Source organism: Lytechinus variegatus, chromosome 3 (genome assembly GCF_018143015.1).
Source record: "Lytechinus variegatus isolate NC3 chromosome 3, Lvar_3.0, whole genome shotgun sequence".
In the NCBI taxonomy this organism is placed as follows: Eukaryota; Metazoa; Echinodermata; class Echinoidea; order Temnopleuroida; family Toxopneustidae; genus Lytechinus; species Lytechinus variegatus.
Genome location: NC_054742.1, coordinates 34,634,464 through 34,662,001, shown reverse-complemented (window position 1 = coordinate 34,662,001; position 27,538 = coordinate 34,634,464). Strand labels below are relative to the sequence as shown.

Genomic DNA, 27,538 nt, shown 5'->3' with positions numbered 1-27,538 from the left:
GGGTGCCCCTGGACCAGTCCTGGGCTACTACTTGGGTCACCCTAATGACAGGCATGCTTGGTGCCCCCCCCCCAAAAAAAAAAAAAAATAAGTGGAGTGCCAGAAGGAGTGCTGATTTTCAAAACTACTACAGAATAATCATTCACAAAAAACACCATTCATATGATGATAAAATACATTGTTCATCGACTCGAAATGACATTTGACCTTAATTGTGTGACTAAAGATTTGTGCAAGATGATCAGTGATACTCGATTACCCTTATGTCCACATTTCATGAACTAGATCCACAATTTTCAAAGTTATGATGGGAATTCAATAAAACCCCTCCAACTTGGCCAAAGTTCATTGACCCTAAATGACATTTCGAAAACTTGACCTTTGGTTAAGATTTTGATATTGATTCCGCCAACATATAATTCAAGTTCATTGACCCTAAATGACCTTTGAGCTTGGTCATTTGACCTAAAACTCTGGCAGGAGGTTTAGTAATACTTGATAACCATGTCCAAGCTTCTTGAACTAGGTCAATATACTTTATGATGACATTTAAAAAAAAATTAACCATCAATTTTGACGCCGCTGCCATTGGAAAAGCAGCACCTTTAGTCTCGCTAAGCTACGCAGGCGAGACAAAAAAATATTCTCACCAATAGAAGTTGGGATCTAACTTAAAGAATAATTTTCTGCTCAGATCTTATTTTCTGGGCTTGTGGTCTTAGATTAAATAGTCTAGCATCCAACAAGTCCATTTTGTGCACTATCAATTTGGTCTGAATGAACTAGAGGCTAGTCATGTATTTCATGGGAGCCAACATCCTTATTACTCTGATCTAATCATATATCATACCTGGCCTGAATAATAGAAATCCATGGCTCTTTTCACCGATTCCTGATCTGCCATAAGCACCCAGGCATATCCATTGGGTTTTCTCTGAATAGGATCCTGTAAAAAAAAGACATGCAACTGAATAATGAAGGAAATAAAAAAGCTTGAGGGATTCTGTCTCTGATAAACTTAGTACAGAAATTACTTTCAACCAAATGTAAGCATATCACTGCCAACCTCGTGATTTGGAAAAAAAATCAATTAAAGGAGAATGAAACATTTGGAACAAGATAGCTTGTGTGAAAACAGAAAAATCAAAGGAACGGATCAACAAAAAATTGATAAAATCTGACAAATAATGAGAAAGTTATGAGCATTTGAATATTACAATCACTAATGCTACGGAGATCCTCATATTGGCAATGCGACAAAGATGTGTGATGTCACTTGTGAACAACTCTCCCCATTACTTTAGTATATATTTCACTTAAAATACCTCTTTTATCACATCTAACAGTAGATCATGTGTTATTTCTATAGGAGTGCATGTAATACATATTTTTAAAGAATACATCATGGATGAAGAGTTTGTATCACCATTAGAAAAAGCAAAAAGAGACATTTTGGGGGTATTTTAAAGTCCATCAAAGGGAAAGTTGTTCACATGTGACATCACACATAATAATAATAATATGCAACATTTATATAGCGCTTAATACAAATGTTTCTAAGCGCTGCATACTATTACCCTGGCTTTAGCACGGCTACCCTGATCGGGCGCATCGAGCATTCAAGGAATTTCTTCCTACCGGGTACCCATTTACTACACCTGGGTTGAGAGTGGTAAATGTAGATAAACGCCTTGCCAAAGGACGCTAGTGCTGCAGTGGGATTTGAACCCCGGTCCTTGTGGTTCATAGTCCGGAGACTTATCCACTGAGCCACGACACATCCTTGTCGCATTGCCAATAGGAGGATCTCCATGGCATTAACGATTGCAAGATTCAAATGCTCATAACTTTCTCATTATTTGTCTGAATTTTCTCAAACTTTCTTTGTTCTTTTTCTTTGATTTTTCTGTTTTGACACAACCCTACTTGTTCCAAGGTTTCATTCCCCTTTAATGAGTTTGAAACCATGAATAAGATTGAAACATCTATTGCCCATACATTATTAGTACTGGGTTTCATTTGATGAGCTTCTACAGTTTAAGAAATCATTGGGGGATTAAATTAAATCCTCTTTGTAGATTGATTCAAGCCTCTTAGAAATATATATTTGAAATACGAAATACAAACAATAAATCGAAAATACTGGAGCATGATTTAGGTCACCTGAGCTCTACTTAGCAACCCACTGACAACTGAATCCATAATCACAGTCGACTCAGACAGAGGCCATCAGGGACTGACAGTCAATGGGTTAATAAGAAATGCAATTATATTGATACATTAGAAAAAGACAATCTTTGTTCAATAGTACCAGCTCAGTAAACATAATCCTCTTCCACTAAAATTGATTACCGGTACCCTAATATGCCAAAGTCTATATTGGGAATAGTAGGATTATTCTAAAATGTTGTTCGTGTGTGCATGTCTTGAAACAGACGCGTTGGTTTACCAGGTTCCATCATACATTTGATACTTTAGAAATATTCCTCTGTGCCATGTCCTCATTTTAACTAGAATTGATTTGAATTCAGAGCATTTCTTCTTGCTGTATCAATTTATGAAGAAATGCCCTCATGATAATTCATGCTTTCTGAATACTGATAGAAATGATTTTCACATCAATTGCCTTCTACCCCCTTCTCACTCCCTTTCTCTGTTCCTCTCTTTTAAACTTAGTCTGTCTCTCACTCCCCTCCTCAAGGTTTAATGCCCACTGAATATAATATACATGTAGCTTTCTTAATTTTTTCTCTCTACTTGGGCTTGCAACTATTTTTGTGACTTGTTTGTGACTCCAGATGTGGCTAGTTTTTAGATATCTCAATTTCTGAGACACCTTTTCCAGGCTTCACAATGCCAGAATGCCTCCATCAGTCAGAGAGACATCACATAGACTTAATTAGTTACATCCCAAACTGCTGAGAAAGCTCTGTGATCTCTCTGCTGAGAAAGTTTCAAAAACCTCAGAGACACTGCAGAGAACCGCAGGAGATCACAAAGGCCGATGAAAGGTAGTAAAAAGTTATAATATAAAAGTTTCTTTGTTCTAGAGTAATCTCCAGACAAAGTGACAGGCACTTTGCCTGAAAGTCATAGGGATGTTGCTAAAAAGCCTCCAAGAAGTCACCACAACGTCTTGGAAACATCACCGAGCAGTCGCTGCAACTAAGTAAAGTGTCCAAGATGTTGCAGTGACTACTTGGAGACTTAGCACCAACAACTCTGTGATTTTTAAGTGCTTGTGTACTTATCTAGAGATGTGGCAGAGACATCTCCTTTGTTAGATCAAAGAAACTTTCCACGTTGGAGACATCTTGGCAACTATATGCTATATATGCCTTTTTTGTATTTATACTCCTCTCTTTATTTTCTCTTTCCCTCTCTTGTTCCTTAAGTTTCTGTCTTTTCTTTTTTTTAATTTCCTCCACTCCCTTTATCAGATCTTTTTAAGGTAAACTTTGTGTTTGTATTTACATGCAGGTCTATGTCTAACAAATTCTCTTCATCTTTTGTTTCGATGTCCATCTTTTTCTCTTCTTTATCTTTAAATTTGTTCCTCCTTTCTTTCCATTTCTCTGTTACATTTATGTCTTTAATCTCTTTTTGCCTCTACATGTATCTCTATTATCTTATTCCTTTTCCCTCTCTTCTTCTTCTGTCTCCCCCCCATCCATTAAATTCCATGACTGCCTTTATCTTAACATTCATCTTTCTTTATCTTCTACATAGTACTCCTCACCCCTCTTTTTCTTTCTTTCTTTCTTTCTTTCTTTCTTTGAATCTCTTCTGAAAGGTAAAAGACCCCAGATGCAGCACCCTAGATTTAACCACCCAACCATCTAGCTATCAGCCTCTCATCCTCCCCCTCCCCCTACACAGACATCGCCCATTGACACATTGATAGCCTAATGAGGAAAGGAGAGAGTCGCATCTATCATTCATAGAGTGGAGCTAAATGTGTGTGTTGCCAAGGTGTTCAAACACCGACCCCGGATGATGAGGGATGACGGTGACATCTCACGACTCCTTGAGCAGCTCTCACTAGTCACAGCTGCAATTGATTTCGACCAAGCTGCATAAATAACCCAACTATCGCAATTGTACCTCGTTTCCATCTCGCTTTTCTGTCCCAGGGTAGGGAGAGGGAGGACAACGGATGAAAGTTTGAAACCTGAATTGACTCAGGGCATTGAGCACTTCTTGGAAATATCTTGTTTGAAACTCTTTATTTTTCTTAAATTCTAATACCCCTTTATAATTGTTAAAAGAAGAATGAACAACAATCCTTAGTGTTACCTTCTTCAATAGCTATTAAATATCATGTTTGGTTTCATAAAGACTTATTACAGATTAACTACATTTTTACTCTGTATTCAATATAGGCTGAATATTTTTATACACTATTATGTTCACATTTATTATGTTTGTACATCTTTTGTAAATATGTTTCTATGTTTGTACTCTCATACCCCGAGAGGGGGTCGAATAGAGTCAATAAATCCTGTCTTATCTTAGAACTTTCACAGGATGATCAGGAGTTTGCTAAATTGGGGAAAAAGAAAGATGATGGCCTTGGAAGTTAAGTTGGTAAAAGAAGTAGGGTTTTTGTTTTTCTTGTTTTTTTTTCTTTGCTCAGTGGCCTGGGTATCTTGATACCCTATTCATAAACCCATCCTCCAATTAGCCGCCTAAGAGTAATGCCGATAATTCAATAAAAATTGCGTTCACAAACTCCGAAAATAATCCGCACTATTTTTAAGAGCGCCCGTCCTGAAAAAGGCGGATAATCGTCATGACAACTGCACACGCCCCCTCCGATGCGGTTGTGTTGGAAAAGGGTGACCTTGTGACCGCACCATGGCAATTATCCGCATTATTTGGAAATGCATTCATAAAGTCAAAATCTGGTCCCTATGCTGCTATTATGCGGATAAAAGCAGCATAAAAATAATGCGGATAACTCTGGTCATCCTCCGAATTTACGACCAAATTATGCTGCTATTAGCCGCATAATTGGGTTTATGAAAGGGGTATAAGTCAACTTGCTCATGCCACTTAATAAAAGCCATACTTCACTCTTTTAGAATTGCACAGACTATCTAACAACTTTCAATTGGGTACTTTTTGCACTATAGGGGCTAAATTATCCAAACCTCTTGAGTATTCTTTCCTGAATTAGAATGATTTAGGTAAAGACAATCCTCCACAGTCTTGCCTCAATTCCTGAAAAAAGTTCACATTTAATCTAAATATGATCATACATGTACTCATTTACATTATCTTTCCCATCGTTTGATTTTTTTCTTAAATAAAACTTAAGAAATTTGAATTTCACCTCATGTCATAATAGTAGAGAGCATCAATCTCCAACACCTGCAAATGATAAGACAGATGTGAAGAAAATCTTCCTCCTAAGCAGACACAGCATTCTACTTACTTGCAGATGACTCCTGCTGGAGAGAGTAACTCAATGCACTATTAAAAACAATTGGCTGCTGGCTGCTCAACATCACAATCAACTGACAAATAGATGTCAGCGAAATTTGCATTAATAACTACACCCCCTACTCTCGGAGTATATTTTGCTTCTTTATATGGATAGCTAAAACAGTGCAGAACACAATATTTTGTAAATTGAGATGTGTCTGCATTACTAAAAATATAAATAACCTTTAGAAATGCATTGATATACACACTGGATACAGGATACATGTATAAATGCATCCTTCATGAGTTATCTGAGAGAATGATGTTAAAACAAATTTACAACAAATAAAAGAAGTTATCAAATTATTTGAGAGTGAAACTTTCTACAACTTTTGCTGTTTCTTCCCATTTACAAAAAATAATTTCTCAGTTTTCACAGCATAAATTGTCAACATCTACATATATTTGCTTTACAAATGAACTTGCACAAAGTGCTTGTCTTACTTGGAAATTTTTCTTAAAGGACAAGTCCACCCCAACAAAAACTTGATTTGAATAAATAGAGAAAATTTAACAGGCATAACACTGAAAATTTCATCAAAATCAGATTTAAAATAAGAAAGTTATGGCATTTTAAAGTTTCGCTTCATTTCACAAAACAGTTATATGCACATCTCGTTAGGTATGCAAATGAGGTACTGATGACATCACTCACTCACTATTTCTTTTGTATTTTATTATATGAAATATGAAATATTTTTATTTTATCGTCATTGCCATGTGAAATGAAGTTTCATTCCTCCCTGAACATGTGGAATTCCATTATTATAACATTCTGTGCTTCAGGCAAGGAGGTCCTAATCGTCAAATTTGTAAAAATTGAAATATTGTATAATTAAAACAATAAAAAACAAAAGAAATAGTGAGTGAGTGACATCATCGACTCTCTCATTTGGGTGTAACTGGCTCATTCATATAACTATTTTGTTAAAAATAAGCGAAACTTTGAAATGTCATAACTTTCTTATTTTACATCCAATTTTGATGAAATTTTCAGCATTGTGCTTGTCTGATTTTTCTCTATTGATTCAAATCAACATTTTTCTGAGGTGGACTTGACCTTTAACTAATTAGTTAGGATATGAGCACTAGAAGATGCAAGACAATATGAAATTTCAAGCAAAAAACAATGAGCTTTTTTTTTCATAATGGCCTGTTGGCTCATAAAACATGAGGTGAAGCTTTTCGAGGTTAATTTCATCTGTTACATACACATATTGTTCACTTCCATGTTAGAATGAAGAGTATACCCATCAAGGAGTTGACAAATCACTAAAATTCTGGGGTAATGGATACTCTCCCTGATATTATGCATTCAATCCTTTCCACTTCACTCCATCTTTTACATTTTCATACTCAATAATTCAATTCTGAGTCATGATACTTTCATGTGAGTTGTCATACTTCATTTCTTCCTCTTCCCTCTTCACAAGTTGTTTGCCTAGGTTTATTTATCCGATTGAATTCCATCGCTCTTTAATATATTAATGAAATTGATCTGATTCTTGGCAATGGTATTAATATGAGAGATCCTGACTACCCATATCTAAATTCTCTAATTAGCATGGCACTCAAATAGCAATCAATGGGAATTTGTACAGAGTCTAATCACTGTATCTCTAGTCTTATATTACAAGTCAGTTTTTGATTTGGCAAGATCTACTTTTCTTGGTAAAACCATTTTGCTTCTTTTTTTTAAAAGACCAATCTCCACATGGATTCTCTTCTTTGCAAGATTGAGTTAATTTTTACCCATTTATGCCTGCCAAAACATTTTTACAGGAATACTGAAGTGGGTGTAAATGTGTATGGCAATTTTGGGTGGCTCAAGATGCAAAAGACACAAATTGTAGATTTAATTTGATTTAAAAAAAGATTGCAAGGTTCCCAAATGTCCTAGCTTACCCCCTACATAAAATATATTGTTTCCATGACATTTGCTCTGGTGACAATTGCTACAATGGAAAATCTGCGCAATAAACATAAAATCTGCCCTCTGAGATATTAAGACCATAGCAATTGTTGCAGGAGCAAATGTTGTGTCACCAATGTTTGAAGGGACAAGGAACTTAAATCCATCTGGGTGCATGGGGAGGCAAAAGGGAACTAGCTTTGGGTGCTGTTTTAACCACGCATTCCATTGTTTCTCCTTTCCACTATAATTTTTTCCTGCACCCTGCTTTATCTCTCTATATTTTACCAATTTATAATACAAGTTTTATTTCTTCCTCTTCCTTTCCTAGGTCAAACATGGAGTATTGCCCTTGGCTTGGCCAGCTTTGTGTTCTCATGATGACTCTCAAAGTTTTATAATAAACACAACACGTGCAAGGATAACAATGCTGTTTTGCAGGGTCACAAAGTCCCATACTACTGGTGGGGTGGCCCACTTTGAAAAAAAATGTGAGAAAAGAAAGTGAACTAAGTTTGATCCTACACTACAGGTGGGGCTAACTTGCCATTTAGTCCTACCTATAGCATGGTTTAAGGGCAATTTAACACATGAGAAATGGTACTTCTCTGCCTTTGAGTGTTTTCTCTCATTCCTTAGACATACAAAAAACATTGGGGCACAAGAGAGAACGTTAAAGAATTGAAAAAAAAGGTAGTTGAATGGTGAAACCCAGGAAATAATAAGGATAAATTAGTAGCACTTTAGATGCATGGAAAACTCCACTGGTCAAATGGAGTTTTTATTCTCTTTGAAAGAGAAACACTGTAATGAATGCAAGATGTTGAGTACATAGCATAGCAGTTAATCAATCTCTCATGATTAACATGGAGGGCCCAATTTGTGCACAAGAAGGAATTGCAACCTTATTCTTTTCTATGTCTCTTCTCTCCTCTCTCATTACGCCTCCCTTTTCTTATCTTACCTTCATGATGCAAACCTCCTTGACATTGCAGTCTGCTTCAGCATCTAGATCCCCTTCCAATTTACTGGCCGACACATTGCTGCTCAGATTACTAATGTACACAGCACAGTCTCGCAAGCTTTCCACCTGTACATGGAAAGTCAATAAAATGAAAATCTTCTATGGTTACATGATTCTGAAAATTGTTGGAAACATATATAACGTAAGTGATACCTCTGAGAGCTGTGATAAACTTTTTTCTTATTCTTCCATACCAGGATAAACCAAGGTGTCTATCTCCATATATGAAAATATAATTATGATCCCATTTTCCATATTTTGAAGGAAAAAAATGACACACAGGCTTCTTCATTGAATCTGTTTATGTTGGAAATACCAGTATGCATGGTCTCATGAGGAGTTTCCAGTACTGGTAACTCCTTGGGTCTAATGATTTTACATTTTGAAAACCCAACTTTATATTGTCCACTGGGTTAAGGCTTTCTGTTGCAAAAAGAGAGAGAATTCATATACCATTCATACCCACCAACATGAATCAATTCAGCAATAATGCACCGCACCCTTATTCAAATTACAGCTTGATCTCGTGAAACATATAGTTGCATATAAAAACAATGGGAAAAGTGAGTTGAAATTTAAGGATTCCTGTATGGAAGATTTTGCCCTAATTTTGGGTAAGGTTCCTTAGAAACTATTGGTTCATATCTACCATAGATGTAACAGAACATTCAAGATGTGACGCATGAAGAGGCAAAATTGTTTCATAACTTTAAGGAGAGAGAAGCACTAGGCGTATGATAAAACAGAGAGGTAACTTATAATCTTGATATCTATATTTCTTCTTTTCATATCATAGTGACTTAGAGAGAAGTATTTAAAAACAGAAAAGAGCATGACTGAGAATAACAAATCAAGAATCAATAGGACAGAGTGGGGAGGTAAAGAGATGAAATAAAAGAAGAGATGAGAGGGTGAAACCAGGGATTAGAGAGGATGAAGGAAATTAAAGAGAGAGAGGGGGAGGGAAAAGGAATAACAGTGTGTGTGTGTGTCAGAAAGAGATAGAGAAAGAGAAATAAAAGTGGGGGACAGAATGAAGACAACCATGCAGACCAGGTAGCGTATGTAAACACTGTTGTAGAAGAAAAAAGAAAGACTGACTGTTATCATTGTAAACATGGTTACAATCAAGGTTGATTTTTTCTTTTATAATTAATGAATTACCCCTGTCTAATTCCTTTCTCAAATCAGCCCCCTGTCTCTAGATAATTAATCATAACCATACTTCATTGGATTAACTTACCCTCTGGATAACAATTAACCTCAAACAAAATAGTATACTTTTGGGAGTCATATATTTTTTAATACATTACCATCTTATCCATGCTAAGACAATCAATCGAGGGAAAATCAATTGATATTGAGTTCCCAGCACCATCTCTTCACTGGGATTATTAGCACTGCTTTCTACTTGCCAAATTAAGTTAAAGGTATACTTTAATGAACATGTTTAATATGCCTTTACATTACAATACATTTTAAGGTATTATTTTCTGTGTGGTCTGAATGTACAACTGCATTTATAGGTGAATTCCAGACAGTGTATTGTCTAACTGTTTTATTCTTGCTAAGTATTGATTGATTGAATTCATGAACTTGCAAGTAACTGAAATATTCCTTTTTTAATACAAAACCATAAGTTTACTTTATCATTTATTAGCTGGCTTATTACTATTTATTAGCTGGCTTATCGTAAGTCAACAAAGCCGGCGCAAATTAATTTTTCCAACTATTATGGAAATCCTATAAATATTTCAATCAAAATTAGATATCTAGGGCACATATACCTTGCAAAGAATTGAAGGATTACCCATGTTCTTTGTGTTAATGGTATAAAGTCTTAAAACTTGGATACTGTGTATGTGGGGTGATTGCGAAGGAGGAATAAATCTTTGTATTGTTTGCTATCATGTAACCAAGTTCTATTCAGTGACTACTGTAATATAGAATTTTGTTCTACCACTGAAGTGATGTCCCATTTTACTGAATGTAAGATTCAACTTTCAGCATGTTTAAATCAATGCAAATTCCATTTCTCTAATTTAGAAGCTCTGACTGACTCAATAAAGCAATGTCAACCCCTTCAACTGTATTAAAAGAAAAGATCAATTTGTCAGTAGCATTGGGGTTTCATTACCTTTTTATCAAAACATTGTTCACCCTGTCTTAATCCATCCCCAGTCTAATTGAGTTGTGGTAACTGATCACATGTTGTGCACCCAGTATAAACTCTTTCACAAGTATGTGTAACTATCATTCCTCCTACTTCCAACCAATTTTCTCTCTTCCTTATTTCTATCACGGATCGTCACATACTAGTTACATGTATTTCTATGCAAAACATATTCTTCCTCACTACATAAAAATTCTTTGGCAAAATAAATTCAAATAACTTGGGATTTAATGTGTATTGCTTGAACTCTTATTTCTTCTTTTGTTTCATTCATTAATATTGTTTTTATCAAAATTATGAAAAAAGAAATCTCTACAAATGTTGTTAAATATGAAAAAAAAATCTCATACCATTGATAATTTCAATATTTTTTTATACATTATTCTTTTATTAAAAACTGTCAGTTGTGACAGAGATGTATAAACATGATCATATTTGTGAATAGATTTTCTTTCACTTACACAAGTTAAATCATTATTAGACTTGGACTACACCACATACTAATATTACAAATTAGGTTAATTGGTTTTCAACATATTTCAACAAACAACAACCAACAGACTGCAAAGAAAAAAACAAAAGAAAACTGAAAGTAGAACCCCAAGTGACAGAAAAAGGAACAAGTGGAGCACCTCTGGCAGTCTCACCTGCATCACGCGATTCAATATAGCAGCAGTGCTGACTTTGAAAACTACTATAAAATAAATTATTCCAAAAAACACCATTCATATAATGATACAATACTATGTTCATTGACAATAAATGACATTTGATCTTGATCATGCAACCTAAGGCTTGTCATTGATACTTGATTATCCCTATATCCACATTTTATAAAATAAACTATAAACTTTTAAAGTTATATTAACAGCAATCTAATAATTACCTTAAATGACCTCTGACTTTGGTCATGTGACCTGAAACTCACATGAGATGTTCAATGATACTTGATTTAGTTGATTACTCTATGTCCAAGTTTTATGAACTAGATCCATACACAGCAGAGTTATGATGGTTATTCAACAAATACCCCCAACATGGCCAAAGTCCATTGACCTTTGACCTTGGTCATGTGACCTGAAATTTGCATAGGATGTTCATTGATACTATTACTCTTACGTCCAAGCTGTATGAACTAGACCAATAAACTTTCAAAGTTATGATAGTAATTCAACAAATGCCCCCAACTTGGCCAAAGTTCATTGACCTTAAATTACCTTTGACCTTGATCACGTGACCTGAAACTCGCACAGGATGTGTAGTAGTACTTGAATACTACTATGTCCAAGTTTCATGAATCAGATCCATAACTTTTAAAGTGATAATGGTAATTCAACAAATACCCCCAATTCGGCCAAAGTTCATCGACCCTAAATGACCTTTGACCTTGGTCATGTGACTCAAAACTCAGGCAGGATATTTAGTAATACTTGATTAACCTTATGTCCAAGTTTCATGAACTAGGTCCATATATTTCCTAAGTTATGCTTTCATTTCAAAAACTTAACCTTCCGTTAAGATTTGGTATTGACGCCGCCGTCGGAAAAGCGGCACCAATAGTCTCACTCTGCTTCGCAGGTGAGACAAAAATTGAGTTTTCCTACGAGGACAAACCCTCTGAATAGCAGAATCTAAATATCCTTGGATCACAAGATAATACATACACAGAAATAATAAAGCGAGAGCTATCAAAACTCTAAACCGACTGTCATTCTATTTGAAGCATCTTACAATGGGATAACTGAGAGGAAATTAAGGATCAAGAGCTTACAACAAGACTTTTTTTCTCTTGCAACTAGCAACTAGCCGCAAGTACTCACTGAAAATAGCAATCAGAACAAAGAATTCACTGATGCACAAAACAGAAAATTCTATTTCAAGAGAGTAGTAATGATAAGAACACAGTATCGCTTTTGTAGTACAGGGGTGGTATTCTGAAAATTGTGTTAACTTTCGTGTTAAATATCATGATATCTTTCTGATTTAACACGCCCCTTACATACCCTAAAATTGGTATTCTGAAAACCGTGTTATCTGCGTATTATCTCATTTCGTGTTATCTTAAGCTCCTCCCACTCTGCATCTATTTAATCCAATCAAATGTGCTGTTAAAGAAACAAATCGTGCAAAATTTTCAGGGAAAGGGGGGGTGCGTGCATGGTGACACGAAGCCTGCAATGTGACATCATTTTTATAACGTCTTTGCATGCAACTAAATAAAAGTTAAAGCTTGATAGAGACATGGGAGGGGTGATTATGACAATTAAGAATGGATTATTTCAGACAGAATGGATACAAAATTATAACAGGAGACAGGGGCTTTGATCGATTGTGGAGCGGGCAGGGGTTGATCGCCTTTAAAATATGGGGGCAAGCATAATTTATACATGCCCCCCATAATTTTGAGAACTTGAAAAAATAAATATGCAAATTTTGAAAAGCATGAATAGCATCTTAAGAAAAATAAAACCTGACATAGAAATATCAAACATACAAAATTGGAGTTTTCTTTCTTTATTATAATTTGATGCGTAGAGCGATCAGCCCCCCCAAAAAAAATCACTTTTGCCTGCCTCCCATCTCATCCGAAGCATATAAATAGACTGGCGGAAAGATAGATAATGGATAACCTACATGTAGAAGGACTGCAGAGTTAAAAAATGTAATCATTAAACTATATAACCATTAAAATAGGGTAAAAAAATTGTGAATATTATAGAAGAGTTCCCCTATCAGTAATTTCATTCTTTTTACTTTCTATTTGTGTTTTTATTTAGACGTTTTAAATTTTCTTCCTCTCCTTTTGTCTTTTTTATATTATGGCAAAATATAACCGAATGAATAACTCATAAGCGTATATGATAATAATATTAATTAATCCAAATTAAAGATGCATATGAAGTGTATTTTCACAGGAAAGTCCAAAGAAATTGTTGTAGTAGAGAGAAAGGTAGATGAAAAATAAAGCTGGAAAAAGGAAAGAAAATTACAGTAAATTCTGCCAGATGAAAGCTATATGCCCATATATGATCTTTTTTATGTTTGCGTCTGCTAGAAAAAGTGCAGCCATTGTCATTCCCACCTTAACCTCTACTTAACGCAGTGTTAAATGTTCCTTTTATCTTTGAACAAAATTTTAGCTAACACCATTCTTAGAAATCCAAATTCTGTGTTATCTTCCTCCCTAACACCATGTATGGGGGTTGCGCACTGCGTATTTCATGACCTGCGCGGTATTTTCAGAATACCAACTGTGTTAGCTAACACCGTTTTTGTTAGCTAACACGGTTTTCAGAATACCGCCCCAGGAGTAAAATATAAGGCATGGATACAAGACCCTGAGATTTTCTAATTTTAGAAAGCTAAAGACAAATATTTGTCCTGAAATTTTTTAGCCCATTCTATGCTTTAGAAGAGGTTTTATATAAACAAGGCAAAAATCAGAATCAAGAGTGCATCAAATCTGTTATGGGCATCTTATCTCAGATCTCAGTATCTCACACGGCTTATTTAGTTTTTATATTTCTTTTCAACATATAATACTGCATACTATTTTAAAACATTACTCTTACAATATGTCATACCACTTTCCATTACTGTACACAACACTTATAGATTATGATTTTTTTTAGAGGCTCTCTCTTTCTCTTGGCATCTGGGTTAGACAAAGATAAGTCTAATCAATAGATGATTTGAGATAAGTTGCATCACCTTATACTTTAGTATCAAGAAATGTTGCATATAGTTTGAATTACTTGATTAGGCTGGCATGCTGTATTTCTATATACTAAAGGCAAGTTCTATGCTAATTGATTTTACAGATGTGATAATTAAAAAGTAATTCCTGTATCAAAATACCCAATTAGAATTTAGTAAGAAAACTAGGATTTACTTGATGGAATGGAAACTTGAAGCTTCATACATCAAAATACTCAGAAAAGGTGATAATGAAATCTTCATCACCTAACTCATTTGGATACTGCCCATGCTAATATACTGTATATATTATAAAGTAATGCAAAACCTTAGGATGCATTACCTCTGTATTTCCAAATGAATTTTATTAACTTTTCAGTCATGATCGTTTGATTCTATTTCAATTAATCAAATGATGAACGCAATATTTTGGTAGATTTGTCTTTAAGAATGCTTATACTGTGGATGTGATAAATACCTTAAGCCAAGATGGGACAGATGGATCCTTCTTAATACCAATGATCGCTTCCCAAGAGCCTGCAGATAGTTCAGGTTGACCTGCGGATGAAAATCCCAAATCAAGCAATGAATAATTCAGAGAATACAATATCCATATACTTCATCACAAACCAATCTCTGCCACATAGGACATAAATCTATCTAACTCAACCTCTCCTCTGGCTGGCAATTCAATGTTAGTCGCCATCATTAAAGATAAATTTCTATAATCGCTTTCTTTCACTACAATCTTCTTGTACATAACGCATATTTTCCTATACTATCAAAAATGCTGTTCTTAACTTGGTTTATTTCTGATTCCCTCCCTCTTTTTCATTCTTCCTCTCTGTCTCTTTGTCTGCCTGTCTGTTCTATCTCCATTCTTCTTGGTTGTTGAGAAAAACGTCCTCATGCAAAATGGAAATTGCTGAATCACTCACTACGGTGCCATTTATATCTGATATGTTCTATGGCAGTGAATCCAAAGAAATTGAGTTAACATATCTAAAAGAAGATTGATCTACACCTCAAAGTGAGATTGTACAAGAAAACTTGAAGACTGTAATAAGAAAAGAAGACTCCCATTTATTGATTTCCCTGCTATCATTTGGGTAAGATTCAAGGGGCAATCCTAAAAATATTCTCGAACTCTCAACATGTATGCAAATCCATGATGCTAACCTCCCCCCCCCCAAAAAAAAAATATATAATATATATTCAAATAAAAAAAGTGATAAAGAGCCACTTCTCAAAAATGGAATCTACTAAAGTCACAGGGCTTTTTTTTTTTGGGGGGGGGGGACTTTCTGAGATACAGTAAGATAAATGTTCTATACCCATCTACTTGTTAAAATTTGAAACTTGCTTGTAATTTGTATCGTCACCAAGATGCCATCAATGACTTTTGCTGAAGAACACCCCAACTTCCCCCAAGCATTTTTGAAAAGTCCTAAATCTGTAATTTGAATGGATTATTGGGAACTCCTGAATGATTTCCCCATCTTATAAAATCCCCAAACTAGTATCACATCCTCAATCAACTGGACATTTGATCCTCTTTGAAAACCAAAACAAAAAAGAAAAAGGAATGAATTCCCTTGGTCTTGGAGACACTCAACAAGTATCCAACGCCCCATCGACCAAAGTAATGGTACTCCTCTCCACCCACCTTCTATCCCATGATGGTAATAGGGTTATATGCATGCAGAGCACGACAGCTGCCATATCTATAACCATGTGGGTTTTATGGACTGCTCGGGATATATCATTCCTCATCCAGAGGTATCTCATGGATCTGTGAGGTGAATACTAGATCCTCAAGCCAAGGATTATTGAAATACACAGGAGAGATTCGGGACATTCAAACAAAGAGAGCAAAACAGATTGAGGAAGTGGAGAGAGAACAAGGAGACAGGCTGACAGACCATAAAAAAGATGAGAGAAATAGAGAAAGAGGGAGGGAAGGGAGAGAGAAGAGAGATGGGAATCATGGGCCGATTCCACAAAAGGGTCTTTGCAAGGACCGTCTTTCGTGACACCCATCTTTTATGATGGGCCATGTGAAACGCATTTTAAATAAATCATCTGCAAACATATTTAATTCGTCCGTTAAAATAAAAAAAAATTTGTTTATAAAATGTGATATATCATGAAATTGTATAAAATTTCATTTAAAAGCAAGCTAACTAATCTTATTCTTTATCATAAATTTCAGAAATACCCCGCTTATATATCGTATCATAAAAGATGGGTGACACAAAAGACGGTCCTTGGAAAGACCATTTCGTGCAATCTGCCCCATGACATTTTCTCTGATGAAAAATCTGCACTTAAGCCTAACATGAAATATAATCTCCAAAACTACATAAACCATAATACTTATCTTTACATTATTCTGAACAAAAAACTTTATCACAATCCTAACTATACCCCTATGGTGGAGAAAATGTTGTATCACCTGGAGTGGAAGGAATGGCCATAAACAAGGGAAAAAGTGACTGATGAAGGACAAATATAATGCATTAACAAAAATAATAATTCATTTCTCACAATATTTTAAGGTAGAATGAACATTTTTTATGGAAACATTTTTATGGAACATAAAAATAGCAAGCTTTAAGTTTTACACTTGCTACACCTTCCTGTTACTTTCAATTTTTATTTCCTCTCTATTTGTTTTTCTTTCCCACTACCCTACCCCCACCCCCAACACCCAGAAAGTAATAACATACAAAAATCTAACTGGAACTTCACTGAGGATAAGCAAAAGAAATATAGGAAAATCACATGATGCAAATAAAAAAAGTCAATGCAAAAGTCTACCATAGTAAAAGCACTAAAATTGTGCATTCTAGTCCCTTTCAATACTCCCACTTTTAATGTAACATTTATTACTTCATGCGGGAGTGTTCATTTCAAATGTGTTCCTACACTCCCTGGAAAATGATCTATGTGACAAACACATCCGCTAGTCTACTGATTGGAAAAAGGCACCTGTCCAGTAGGCACATTTGTTTCTATTTAATCGGAACAATGCCAAAACGGCACTGACTAATACAAGTTAATATACCTAAAGCCCTTATGGCCATCAAACGGCTGATTTCACCCTTATTTGCCAGATAAAGCTGTTAAGTAAAGAGAAAGAAAAATAAGAGAGGAAAAGATGTGCCTCCTTTGAATTTAATAGCGAAACATTTATTAGTACTGGTAGAGTTTACACTTAAAATCTTTCTCAAATTTAGTCTTTTCAAGAGAAATAGCTTTTAATTAATGAAAAAGATTGTTGCAAGTAGTAAGAGGTTAAAAAGGTTTCCCTTTCTTCACAAATTTAAGTAAATGGCAAAAAGTAACAGCTCTAGATCCCTACTAATTTGTCAGATGACATTTCATAATCTATAACCAATTATAGTTTTTAGGACAATAAGACACCTGTGTAGTAAAAGTGGATAATTCCTTTGGAATGATATGCAAGCAAATCTAATAATCAAAGTAAGGTCAATTGTAAGGAAGTTAATTGTAAGTAAACTAAACTGAAATTAAGTATTCAAATATAATATTAAAAAACTACCCCAGGCATGGTTCTTCTGAAAACAATGAAGAGTTCTTGATTTATAATGTAGTCAAATGATCATGTTTGACATTCTAAGAAACTTGTTCTTTTGAAGGAACGACATACTGAATATAATGCTATCAAAGTGATGTTGACATATTCGGGTAACAACCATGAAGTGCACGTATTCCATTGTGTCAGTTTGATGTTTGCTTTAATAAAAATGTCAGGCTTATACTCTCAGTAGGCCTGCCTGCTCATGTTCATTCATGTATGTATACATTCACACAAACTCATTACAAGACACTAGAGGTGTCATTGTCAAGAGGTTTGAGCACTTGACTTAATAAGAGGAGGCATAGGTTCAAACCTTTGTATGTCACAAATGTATTTCTTTTTCTGACATACTTCCTTCTAATTAAGTGTTCAAAGGAGCATGGGATGCCAAAATGAGGTGTGTTTTTTCAGTGTCATCCATCTCAATATGATAATCAGTTAGAATGCTACTGGGTGAAACAAAATTCATTAAAACCCACCCAAGGATTTGGTAAAGGGTCAGTAATGTAAATTATACTCGATTTTCACCTAATATTCCAATATTACAAAAGTGTAACAGTCATTATCATACTGGGGTTTTTTAATTATTAGAATTCAAATTTGGCATCTAGCATCCTCCCTCTGTAATTTTTTCATTTATATTAAATAACTATTTGAGCACCCACTTTAAAAATATTAATTAAATATTAGAAAACTACAGACAAAGATTTGTCTTGAAATTTTCTGCCCATTCTATGCTTAAGAAGGGGTTTTATATAAACAAGGCAAAAATGTGGCCTAAATGTCTGATCAAATTAAATTTTGATGTAATTGTAAGATCTGTAAATTCATCCCATGAAACACATGATACCTGTTTTAGGGGATGCACATTCACACAATTTAGTAATGAATTAAAATAGGGACAAGCAGGCTTGAACCGTCAGTGAATAACTTTCTAAATTGTACAGCTTGTGCTTGCCTATATTTTATGTGTAATAATAATTCATCTTTCATTGTTCTTCCTATTATATTCCAACCACCACCATCAAAATTAACATTGTCAGTACAATCACCAATATCATCATCGTCGTCATCAGCCTCATCGCTGTTAGTGTTACTGTTGCTAATATCAATCTTAGTACTGGTAAGATACTAAGTTGATCAGGTGCAGATGTATATTCTCCTATTCTCATTAAAAAAATAAATAACTACTAGGTCTTAAATTTAATTTTCTGAATCAAAATCAGCTGCAAATTTATAACTTCAGTCATACAGAATCCTGAAAACATGGTTTAAGGTCTATCTTTAGATTTTCAAATAAGTGTTCTAATGCTCTCAGGCAGTTTCTCTTCCATGTTTCAATTGAACTGTCATCATATTTCAAAGCTCAAAGACAAAGTTTACATGGAGATCATGGTTCCAAAAACATATTTGAGATATGTACATCTTTACTTCTTTTGCACTTCATGTAGTCAAGAAGGATTTCCTCTTATCTCTCAGATCTTCAAATCCATCACTGCATTTAAATACACACAATATTTGGAAGAAAGGATTACAAACATCATGCCTCTATTGAAAAATTCTGTGTAATGGAGGGGGGGTTCAGTTTATTATAATATGCATGATAATATGACGGGCCTCATAAATGCATTACAAAGCAAAGAGTTCTAACTTTGTTAGTTACATCATTGTATTGACCAATGAAAATTTGTATTTCCTTGTACAAGAAAAGTATCTTTCCCTTTTCTACAATGATACTGACAGGAGGAAAACAAGGAATTTTGTACTGAGCCTGTTGTTTCTTTTTTTAAATCATTATCAAGTAAACCACTATATTGACTGTATTCATATCTACTTTAGCTTTCACCGGTTATTGCCTGATTAGGTTAATCTCTTTCTGGGGATTCTTTATTCAGAGGCATTATTACTCCATAAAAGAGAATTTTCATAACTAATGTGTCGGTGATTATCTTGAGATTCAAGAATCAGAGGAACTGCACAGCATATAAATGAGAGAGTCAAAACAGGGTTTGAATTTTTATTTTCTAATAACTCTTGAAATCCAATCCATATCCAATTTTTGCTTTGCTACATATTTCTATTTTAGGAATTAGTGAATTTCTATGAGTGAAAGAAAATGAGGATCATGTCCATCACGGCTTTAAAAATAAGAGATTAGTGTAATGTTTTGGAAAAAGAAAATTTTCTTTGCAAAAGGTCCTTTCTGATTTTTTTTTAATGATTAAAAGAAAAATTATTAGAAGAAATGATAACAATTAAGTTGATGATGGTGATTATTATTATTATTATTTGTTTGGTGTCACCTGTGCCTGGGAGGCGAAAAGCGAACTGAATCACTATGACCCGCAGGTCTCTCCTCCTAATATAACTGATTGGGGGGAATGCAGGTGGACCACTACACCAGGGTTTCCCCCTACTCTTATACGAATAGTGCAGTGGGTTCTTAACATGCAAAGGTGGTTACTCTCCTCTACATGGGGCCTCCATTTAACGTCCTATCCGAGGGACAGAGTATTTTCCATTGTAACATAGCCTGCATCTATGAAACATGGGAGAGACGTTTACACACAACCCACTGGCTTCAGTCATCCACCCTGGGTGGACTCGAACCCACGATCTTTGGTTCGACGGGCAGACGCGTTACCGACTGAGCTAACACCGCTCTCGATGATGATGATTATGCTGGTACTGATGACAGTATGATTCTCCACATTCGAAACAAATGATAAGCTGAAATATTCCATAAATACATGTATGTACTATAAATATATTTGGAAATTATTCATACTTATCATTGCTTTACTCACTTTTGAATAATCAAAGTAAAATTGAACTTATTGTACTTATATAAAGACTATGTTCCGTAAATGACCCATCAAACTGTCACTCAGTAAACGTCACTTCATTAGAAAACTCTTTAACAGTGTATTTCTCTAGGATCATCATTCAAACGTCATTACGTTTAAAGAATCATTCAACTCAATCACCTTCTCAATCATCATGAGATCCATTTAATACATCACTCTAGTGAACCCTACATATTAAAGGCATGTTACTATCAGCCTACTTCACACCATCAACATTTTCCAATCAGCAGGCCAATTCAGATCCAAAGAAATAAATCTAATCTTAGTAAACATTATACAGGCATGATATTCCCCTCTGGAAAAAAAATATATGAAAAATAGCCAAGGGTCGCTAAGTCACCGCCAAAGTCCGAGGCACCCCGTTCGGGGTTACAAGCTCTTGCATAGCAACGAAATCGAAAGTGATTTTTCACGGCGAATCTGCATTATTGTTTTATCATTTGACTTTAAAAAGCAGTAAAAACAGCGTGAGAATGTTCTTGGGCAAATGATTTCACATGAAAAGAAAAAAAATCTGGAAAAAAAATTATCAAATAAATAAGAATTCTGATTTTAATCAGGAGAATATCATTCCTGAATATATGGTTGATATTCTGGCATGAGATCTTACTATTTATGTATAATCAATGTATGTAATATCTGAAGGATAATTCTTAAGATAAAATGTTTATTCCAGGAGTGTCATATATTAAAACGATGAGAATCATGTTTATCGTAACAATTGCTATATATACATAATAATTATCATTTTGTTTTCTTTACGTTTTTTGCATCCTCCATCATAAATCAACAGATTTCAATTTGTAATTCACATCAATCCTATTTGATAAGGATGATCACAAATAAATACATTTCTGAAACTGCTCCCTCAGAGAGCCCAGCTTTACCTGAAGTACAGATCTAAATTATATAAAAACATGAATTAAAAAAAAATACGTTAAAAGCACTTTTAACTAAACTTTAAATCTTGGCACAATCTTTTTAACACTCAATAAAAATGCCCCTTACAAACCGTATGAAGAATACTGAGATTTGATTAATTGGTTTGGCCAAATCATTGATTCAAAAGGCTTGGTTTAAAATGTAAATTTCAAACTGTGACGTGAGAAAATGTCATGGGGCACTTATCCAGTTCATGGAAATGCTGCTAAAGTAACTCTAGTCATTTACTTGAAGGATAGATAAGTCACATGAGGAAGGAGTTCAAGAGGAATTTAATTTGTGCTGGCATGCATCACTGATCCAGTCCTAGATACATGTACAATCTACAACATGTACATCCGGGGGGGGGGGGGGGTTCATATACAAGTAGCTGATTACAAAGTTACTTTTTTTTTACTTTACTCACTACTGGAAAATGAAGTTTTGAATTTAAGTCAAAGATTGTTCATCACATACTAACAATTTCCTTTGCAATAATTAATTGAAGAGTACTGTGCATTGCCATATGCATACTCTCTAACTTCAGCTAATGTGATTGAGACAAATAAAAAGTAATTGACTGTTTGCATTATGTTCCTGCCATCCATTAGGTCATGCACAAGTTCACAAACAATTTTGTGAAACAGCTCAGAGGAAGCTTTAATTCTACATCCAAGATTATTAATTTCTGCTTCCTCCTAATCTTGTTGACATTTTCAGATCCTAACTCAAATGAATTATTAAAAATTCCTATCTTCCAAAGATTTTGCATATCATATTTCTTCTGTTCATCTTCTTCGCTTCTGTGACAAATCCAGTAGATACTTGAAAGTATGTGCATCCCAATAAAATTGATAGCATGTATTAAACCCTGTACACAGAATGAAATTTCCACTCTTTTTATTACAAATTATAATGCCCTATCTTCATATTCTGAGTATGTTCTATAAAAGACAAAATTATTTTCTTTGACAATGTTCCAACTTGATCAATTTCTCTTCTTTCAGAGGAAAAGGGTATTTGTGCTATGTGATTCTTGCCTCCTCAATTTTCATTTCTGAAACTCCTCTATAAAACGGTTAAATGACATGTCTGTTTTGAATACCTGTAAGAAAGTACAGCATGATCAAGGCATTATGGTGTGTCATTGGTTTTGGCAGTAGGATAAAGCTACAGGATGGTGATGGGGATTGTAATATCAGTCAGCCCAATTCTTAACACATACCTGGCATTCTGCTATTATACATTCAGTAATACTAAGCATAAAGCAGTGCAGATCTGTGACTGCATTTCTTCTTTCATTTTATTCTCCCACCCCGAGTGCAGCTGAAAAAACAGCTAAAGACATCCAGAGATCTGGAACGCTAGAGGGTCCAAGAGCTTCCTACAATGTTCTCTGCCTGTAAACGTCACTTGCAGTGTATGTTTAAATATTGAGTACGACAGAAAATCCTTTCTTTCAGAGAAAAGGGGCAATTCAATTAATTGCTCAAGGAGTGAAATTTCTACATTCAGTCTGAAAAATTCATTAATTTGTTTTTACATTCTGCAATGACAGCAGAACTTCCGCAAACTGTTATCACTGAATTAATAAATCTATTTGAAAAATAGATCATCTTCCCATACCTAGCTAAAAGAGAGTACTAGTATATTATCCTACTTGGTGCTGAAAAGAAGTTGAAGAAAATGTGTACTAAGGATTTATTTTGGAACTTGTGCTTTTTATATTTTTCAAAAGCATGTAAAGAGAAATCCAAATATCTTTATGTCATCAATTTCTTTAAACTTAATCTGTGTAAAGCAATGTAAAGATTCAAAGGGCATGCAAAGAAGTAACGGTTGAATGGATTGCTTTAATACGCTGTCAAAGTTTGTAACTTCATCACGCAAAATTGCATGAAGATTGCTTTCAACATTTCAATTCATTAATTCCAGGAGAGAAATTGTCACTGAATTAATCAACCCCATGCCCGACGAAAAGATCGCAGGAAGAGAGACATTTTAGAGCGGTGTCAGTATCACTCCCCGCTGTGCCGAAGCGCAAATCAAGGTCAGAGCAGTCATAGGGTAGGAGACCGCCACGAATGCACCCTTAATCAAATTTCTGCCCCATTAAGCAGTAAACTCTTGGAAAGAATTGGTCAGATCTTTCCAACTCATCCCTGTAAATGATTGTGATGAAGTGTGAAGGTTATTGTAAGGGTTATGGATAAGTTATTTTCATTAATATTCTCTTCCTAGGGTATTATTTCACGATGAAATTTTCAAGTTAAAAAATTTGCAACAATGAAACTACAGAATGTTTATGTACATGTACGATAAAGAATCATTTATCATTTAAAGAAACATTTATTTGAGTCTCTTATTATTTTCTCATTCGTAAGCTGACTACTAAGTAGCTAAAGAGAGCATATAACAACCCCATTCTATCTTCTTTTAAAAAACCTCTTGCCCTTTTCCCTTCCTATGCACATTCTCTCTCTCTCTATTTCCCCACTGTCTCCTTCTCAATCTATGTCTGCCGGTCTCTCTGATTTTTTTCTTTCTCTCTCTTCATTTACATCATTGTTCTTCCACCATCCAACTGCTCTCTTTAAGTACATAGAAAAGCCTTGCCCGTTTCAAAGAAAGAGCATGGCTTTTACACAAAAAAGAAGTCACGCCATCTTAGGGTAGTTGTATGGAAGTAATGTGAATCTCCATAATGGGATGAGATAAATGGAATTCATAGTGCAAAGAGGTGTGAGAGTGATCCTTGACATCTCCATTATTAGGCATGGGACGATATAGACTAGGGAAATAAAGGATGCTCTAATATGAACAGAGGTTTAAGTTTAAGCCAAGGATGGCACAAATATGACTAGCCAAAAATGTCAAAACTGGAATCACCTTTATTAATGAGATAATGGGATTCATACCTTCATAGAGTGATTTAAAGTACAGAGGGGTGTGAAAGTAATCCTTGTCATTAGGCATGACAATCAACCACCTAACTAAATTCATAATCCAATACAAGACTTTCGGAACACAGAAATAAATCTTTGAAATAAAGACTTTAAATCAGTGGGTTAAATGTTGGTAAACAATCTGGAAATGTTGAATTGAGATACTTTGAAACAAATTTCGAATTGAACCATGGTTTAAGACCTGGGTTGCCAAAATGGCAAAATTTGAATCTCCTTTAATCAGATGAGATAACAGGTTTCTAATTACAAAGCAATTTAAAAGTGATATTTTTTATAATCTCCTTTACAATGTTCTTAGTCACAGGATGACAACAAGAACACATGGTAATCTTAACAGAGTAAACTTAAACCATAGGGGTACTGTTCTTGGCATTGTGTTTCTCTTTTCTGTCATTTGATTCTAACGTTATATAGTGTTTTGCAATGAAGAGACCACCTTGTCTAAAGATGAAACAAATAGATAAATAAATATAAATGTATAAATGAATACATAAATATTTCGATAAATGAACAAATAAATAGATTAATAATGAAATAATTAAACAAATATGAATATAAATATGAAAATAAACAAATAAATAAATAAGAAATAAGTATTTGAATAAATACATAAATAAAAAAAAAAAAAAAAATGGATAAATAAATTAATGAATAAATAAATAAATGGATAAGTAAATAAATAGATAAATAAATAAATTCATAAATAAACCATTTTATTGTTCCTAGATTTAAAAAATGGTACAGGTCAACAATTAATTCACGTTATTCTTATCACAGTCTCTCTGGAACTAGGACCTGACAGCATACACTGTACATAGACTCCCTACGTCCATTTCTCTATTTTCCGTTATAAACATATCGAGATAATTCTGACAATTGTACACCCAACTCTTGTTCACGATTAAATGAATATGCTAATTAAAAACCACACAATCAACTAAACACATTCTGCAAGCACGCAATCATGCTGGAAATTGCTAAAGGATAGAATGGAATCTGAATGTGTGGGGCAGTGACCACTCGCGTGTCCCTTGTAAAGTCATCTGTCATGGTATTCACCTGTCAAGTGTGCACAGTGTTATGATCTATTATGTATGCATGGGGGTGGAAAAGAAAGGTACATTGGCAGGTCTTTATTACAGAGTTGATTGACAAAGAAAGGGTGATGGTGAGGATAGTGAGATGATGGTGATGTTAAGGGAGACAGAGAGAGTAAGGGAGAGAGAAAGGGAGAGAGAGAGGGGGGTGGGGAGAGGGGAGAGGGTAAGAAGGGAGGAAGGGGGGGGAGAGGGGAAGAGGGGATGGATAGATGAAGTGAGAGTGAGTGAAGTGAATACAATAAAAAATGACAACCATTGACAGATGGATGGATAAAGAAGATAAAATGACACCACAGATATCAAAGGAAAAATAAATGGATTAAAAGATAGATTGGCTGAAAGATAGACAGATGGATAGATATATATAGAGAAACGAAGGCAGCAATAAGGGACAAATATTGCAAAATCAAGGAATATATATACCCTGTAGGGTAATTTGCCCTGGTAAAAAAAATTAAAGCCAAATGATTTGAACCACTGACTATTCTGGTCTTATCAATACAATTAGGATGCATTTTCTTTTATAGAGTTGATTGGATTTTTTTCTTTTTCTTATCAATAACACTAAATGAAGATTTGTGAAAGATAACCTAATAAATATGATTCTTTGAGATCATTCATGTCAAGTAATGTTATTCATTCTTTTTTCTCGGTAACCTAATGTAGGGCACTGTAATCTGGGATATATAATTACATGTATTTCTTCTGGTATATTGCTTTATGCAATGGTATATCACTTTACACAAAGGAAATCATTACACAAAATTTGTTTAGTACTACATCATGTATTAAAGAGAAATTCCAGTAGTTGCAGTAAACACTGATTTCATGAGAAAGTCTGTAAAACAAGGCTTAATTGTCAGTATATCATCGAGGATCTAGATCTGGTACAGTTACATTAACTGAACTTTGTGAAATCTTGAAATCTACTCTGAAAAATGTTCACACCAAAGATCCCCGACACAGATAACCACACGTGAATAATGTATAATTATTGCTTAGAGCGTCGGGCCCGACGCTCTACCCGAATCCTGTGCTTATTTGCTGATTTCTCAGCAATTACACAATTTCTTCCAGAATCCTTTGGCACATGCATTTTATTCATACAGACACTTTAGTGGTCATTTCATTGGATTCTGTACGAACTCATTTTGAAATCGTTACCAAAACTAACATTTACCTTTAATATACGGTACTCAATTGTGCCAAATACCACCAAATCCCTGTACTGGTGATGGGCTGTGCAAAATAAAATCCTGTTGATTCCAACTGAAAAGAGCTCCACCCACCCCCCATTTGAGTTGTATATCAGGTTTTGTAAACTTAATATAACATGAGCAAATACAGTTGAATTAAAAATGCTACATCCTTTAAAAATCTCATTGAGATTGGATGACAAAATAATAAAGTTCATGATAGTTTCGTATTTTAAGTTGTAAGTCTGTAATCTTTTGGTGATTATGTCAAATACCCACCTTTTTTCCCTTTTCTCTTTTATTTGATACATAAAAATTGTAATCATTCTAATTTACTGCATCAAGAATATAATGACAGATTGTGCAAATAATAATTGAAAAATTAACCAATTGCAATTTCATGTAAAGGGTGTGGATGTATCATATCAACTCACTCATTTAAGGCATTATGCTTACAAATGCATCAATTCTACAACCCATCTGATTAAAAAAAAAACATACTCTAATCAATTCATACAATTCAATACTCAATGGAATACCTATTTAATTACCCTATTTTGTGGGGTTATGATTACAGACAATTGTGATAGTT

General features: G+C 34.6%; 1 protein-coding gene across 2 annotated transcripts in view; it reads right to left on the bottom strand.

Moving 5' to 3' along the window:
- The window catches only part of LOC121410853, a 76,814-nt gene that overhangs the window by 25,894 nt on the left and 23,382 nt on the right, over nt 1–27,538 (bottom strand). For both annotated transcript variants that reach the window (XM_041603198.1, XM_041603199.1), the window contains exons 15-17: nt 14,771–14,850; nt 8,364–8,489; nt 851–946 (exon numbers count right to left, since the gene is read on the bottom strand). In XM_041603198.1, coding sequence (XP_041459132.1) covers nt 851–946; nt 8,364–8,489; nt 14,771–14,850 — 302 coding nt within the window. The remainder of the gene's footprint in view (nt 1–850; nt 947–8,363; nt 8,490–14,770; nt 14,851–27,538) is intronic.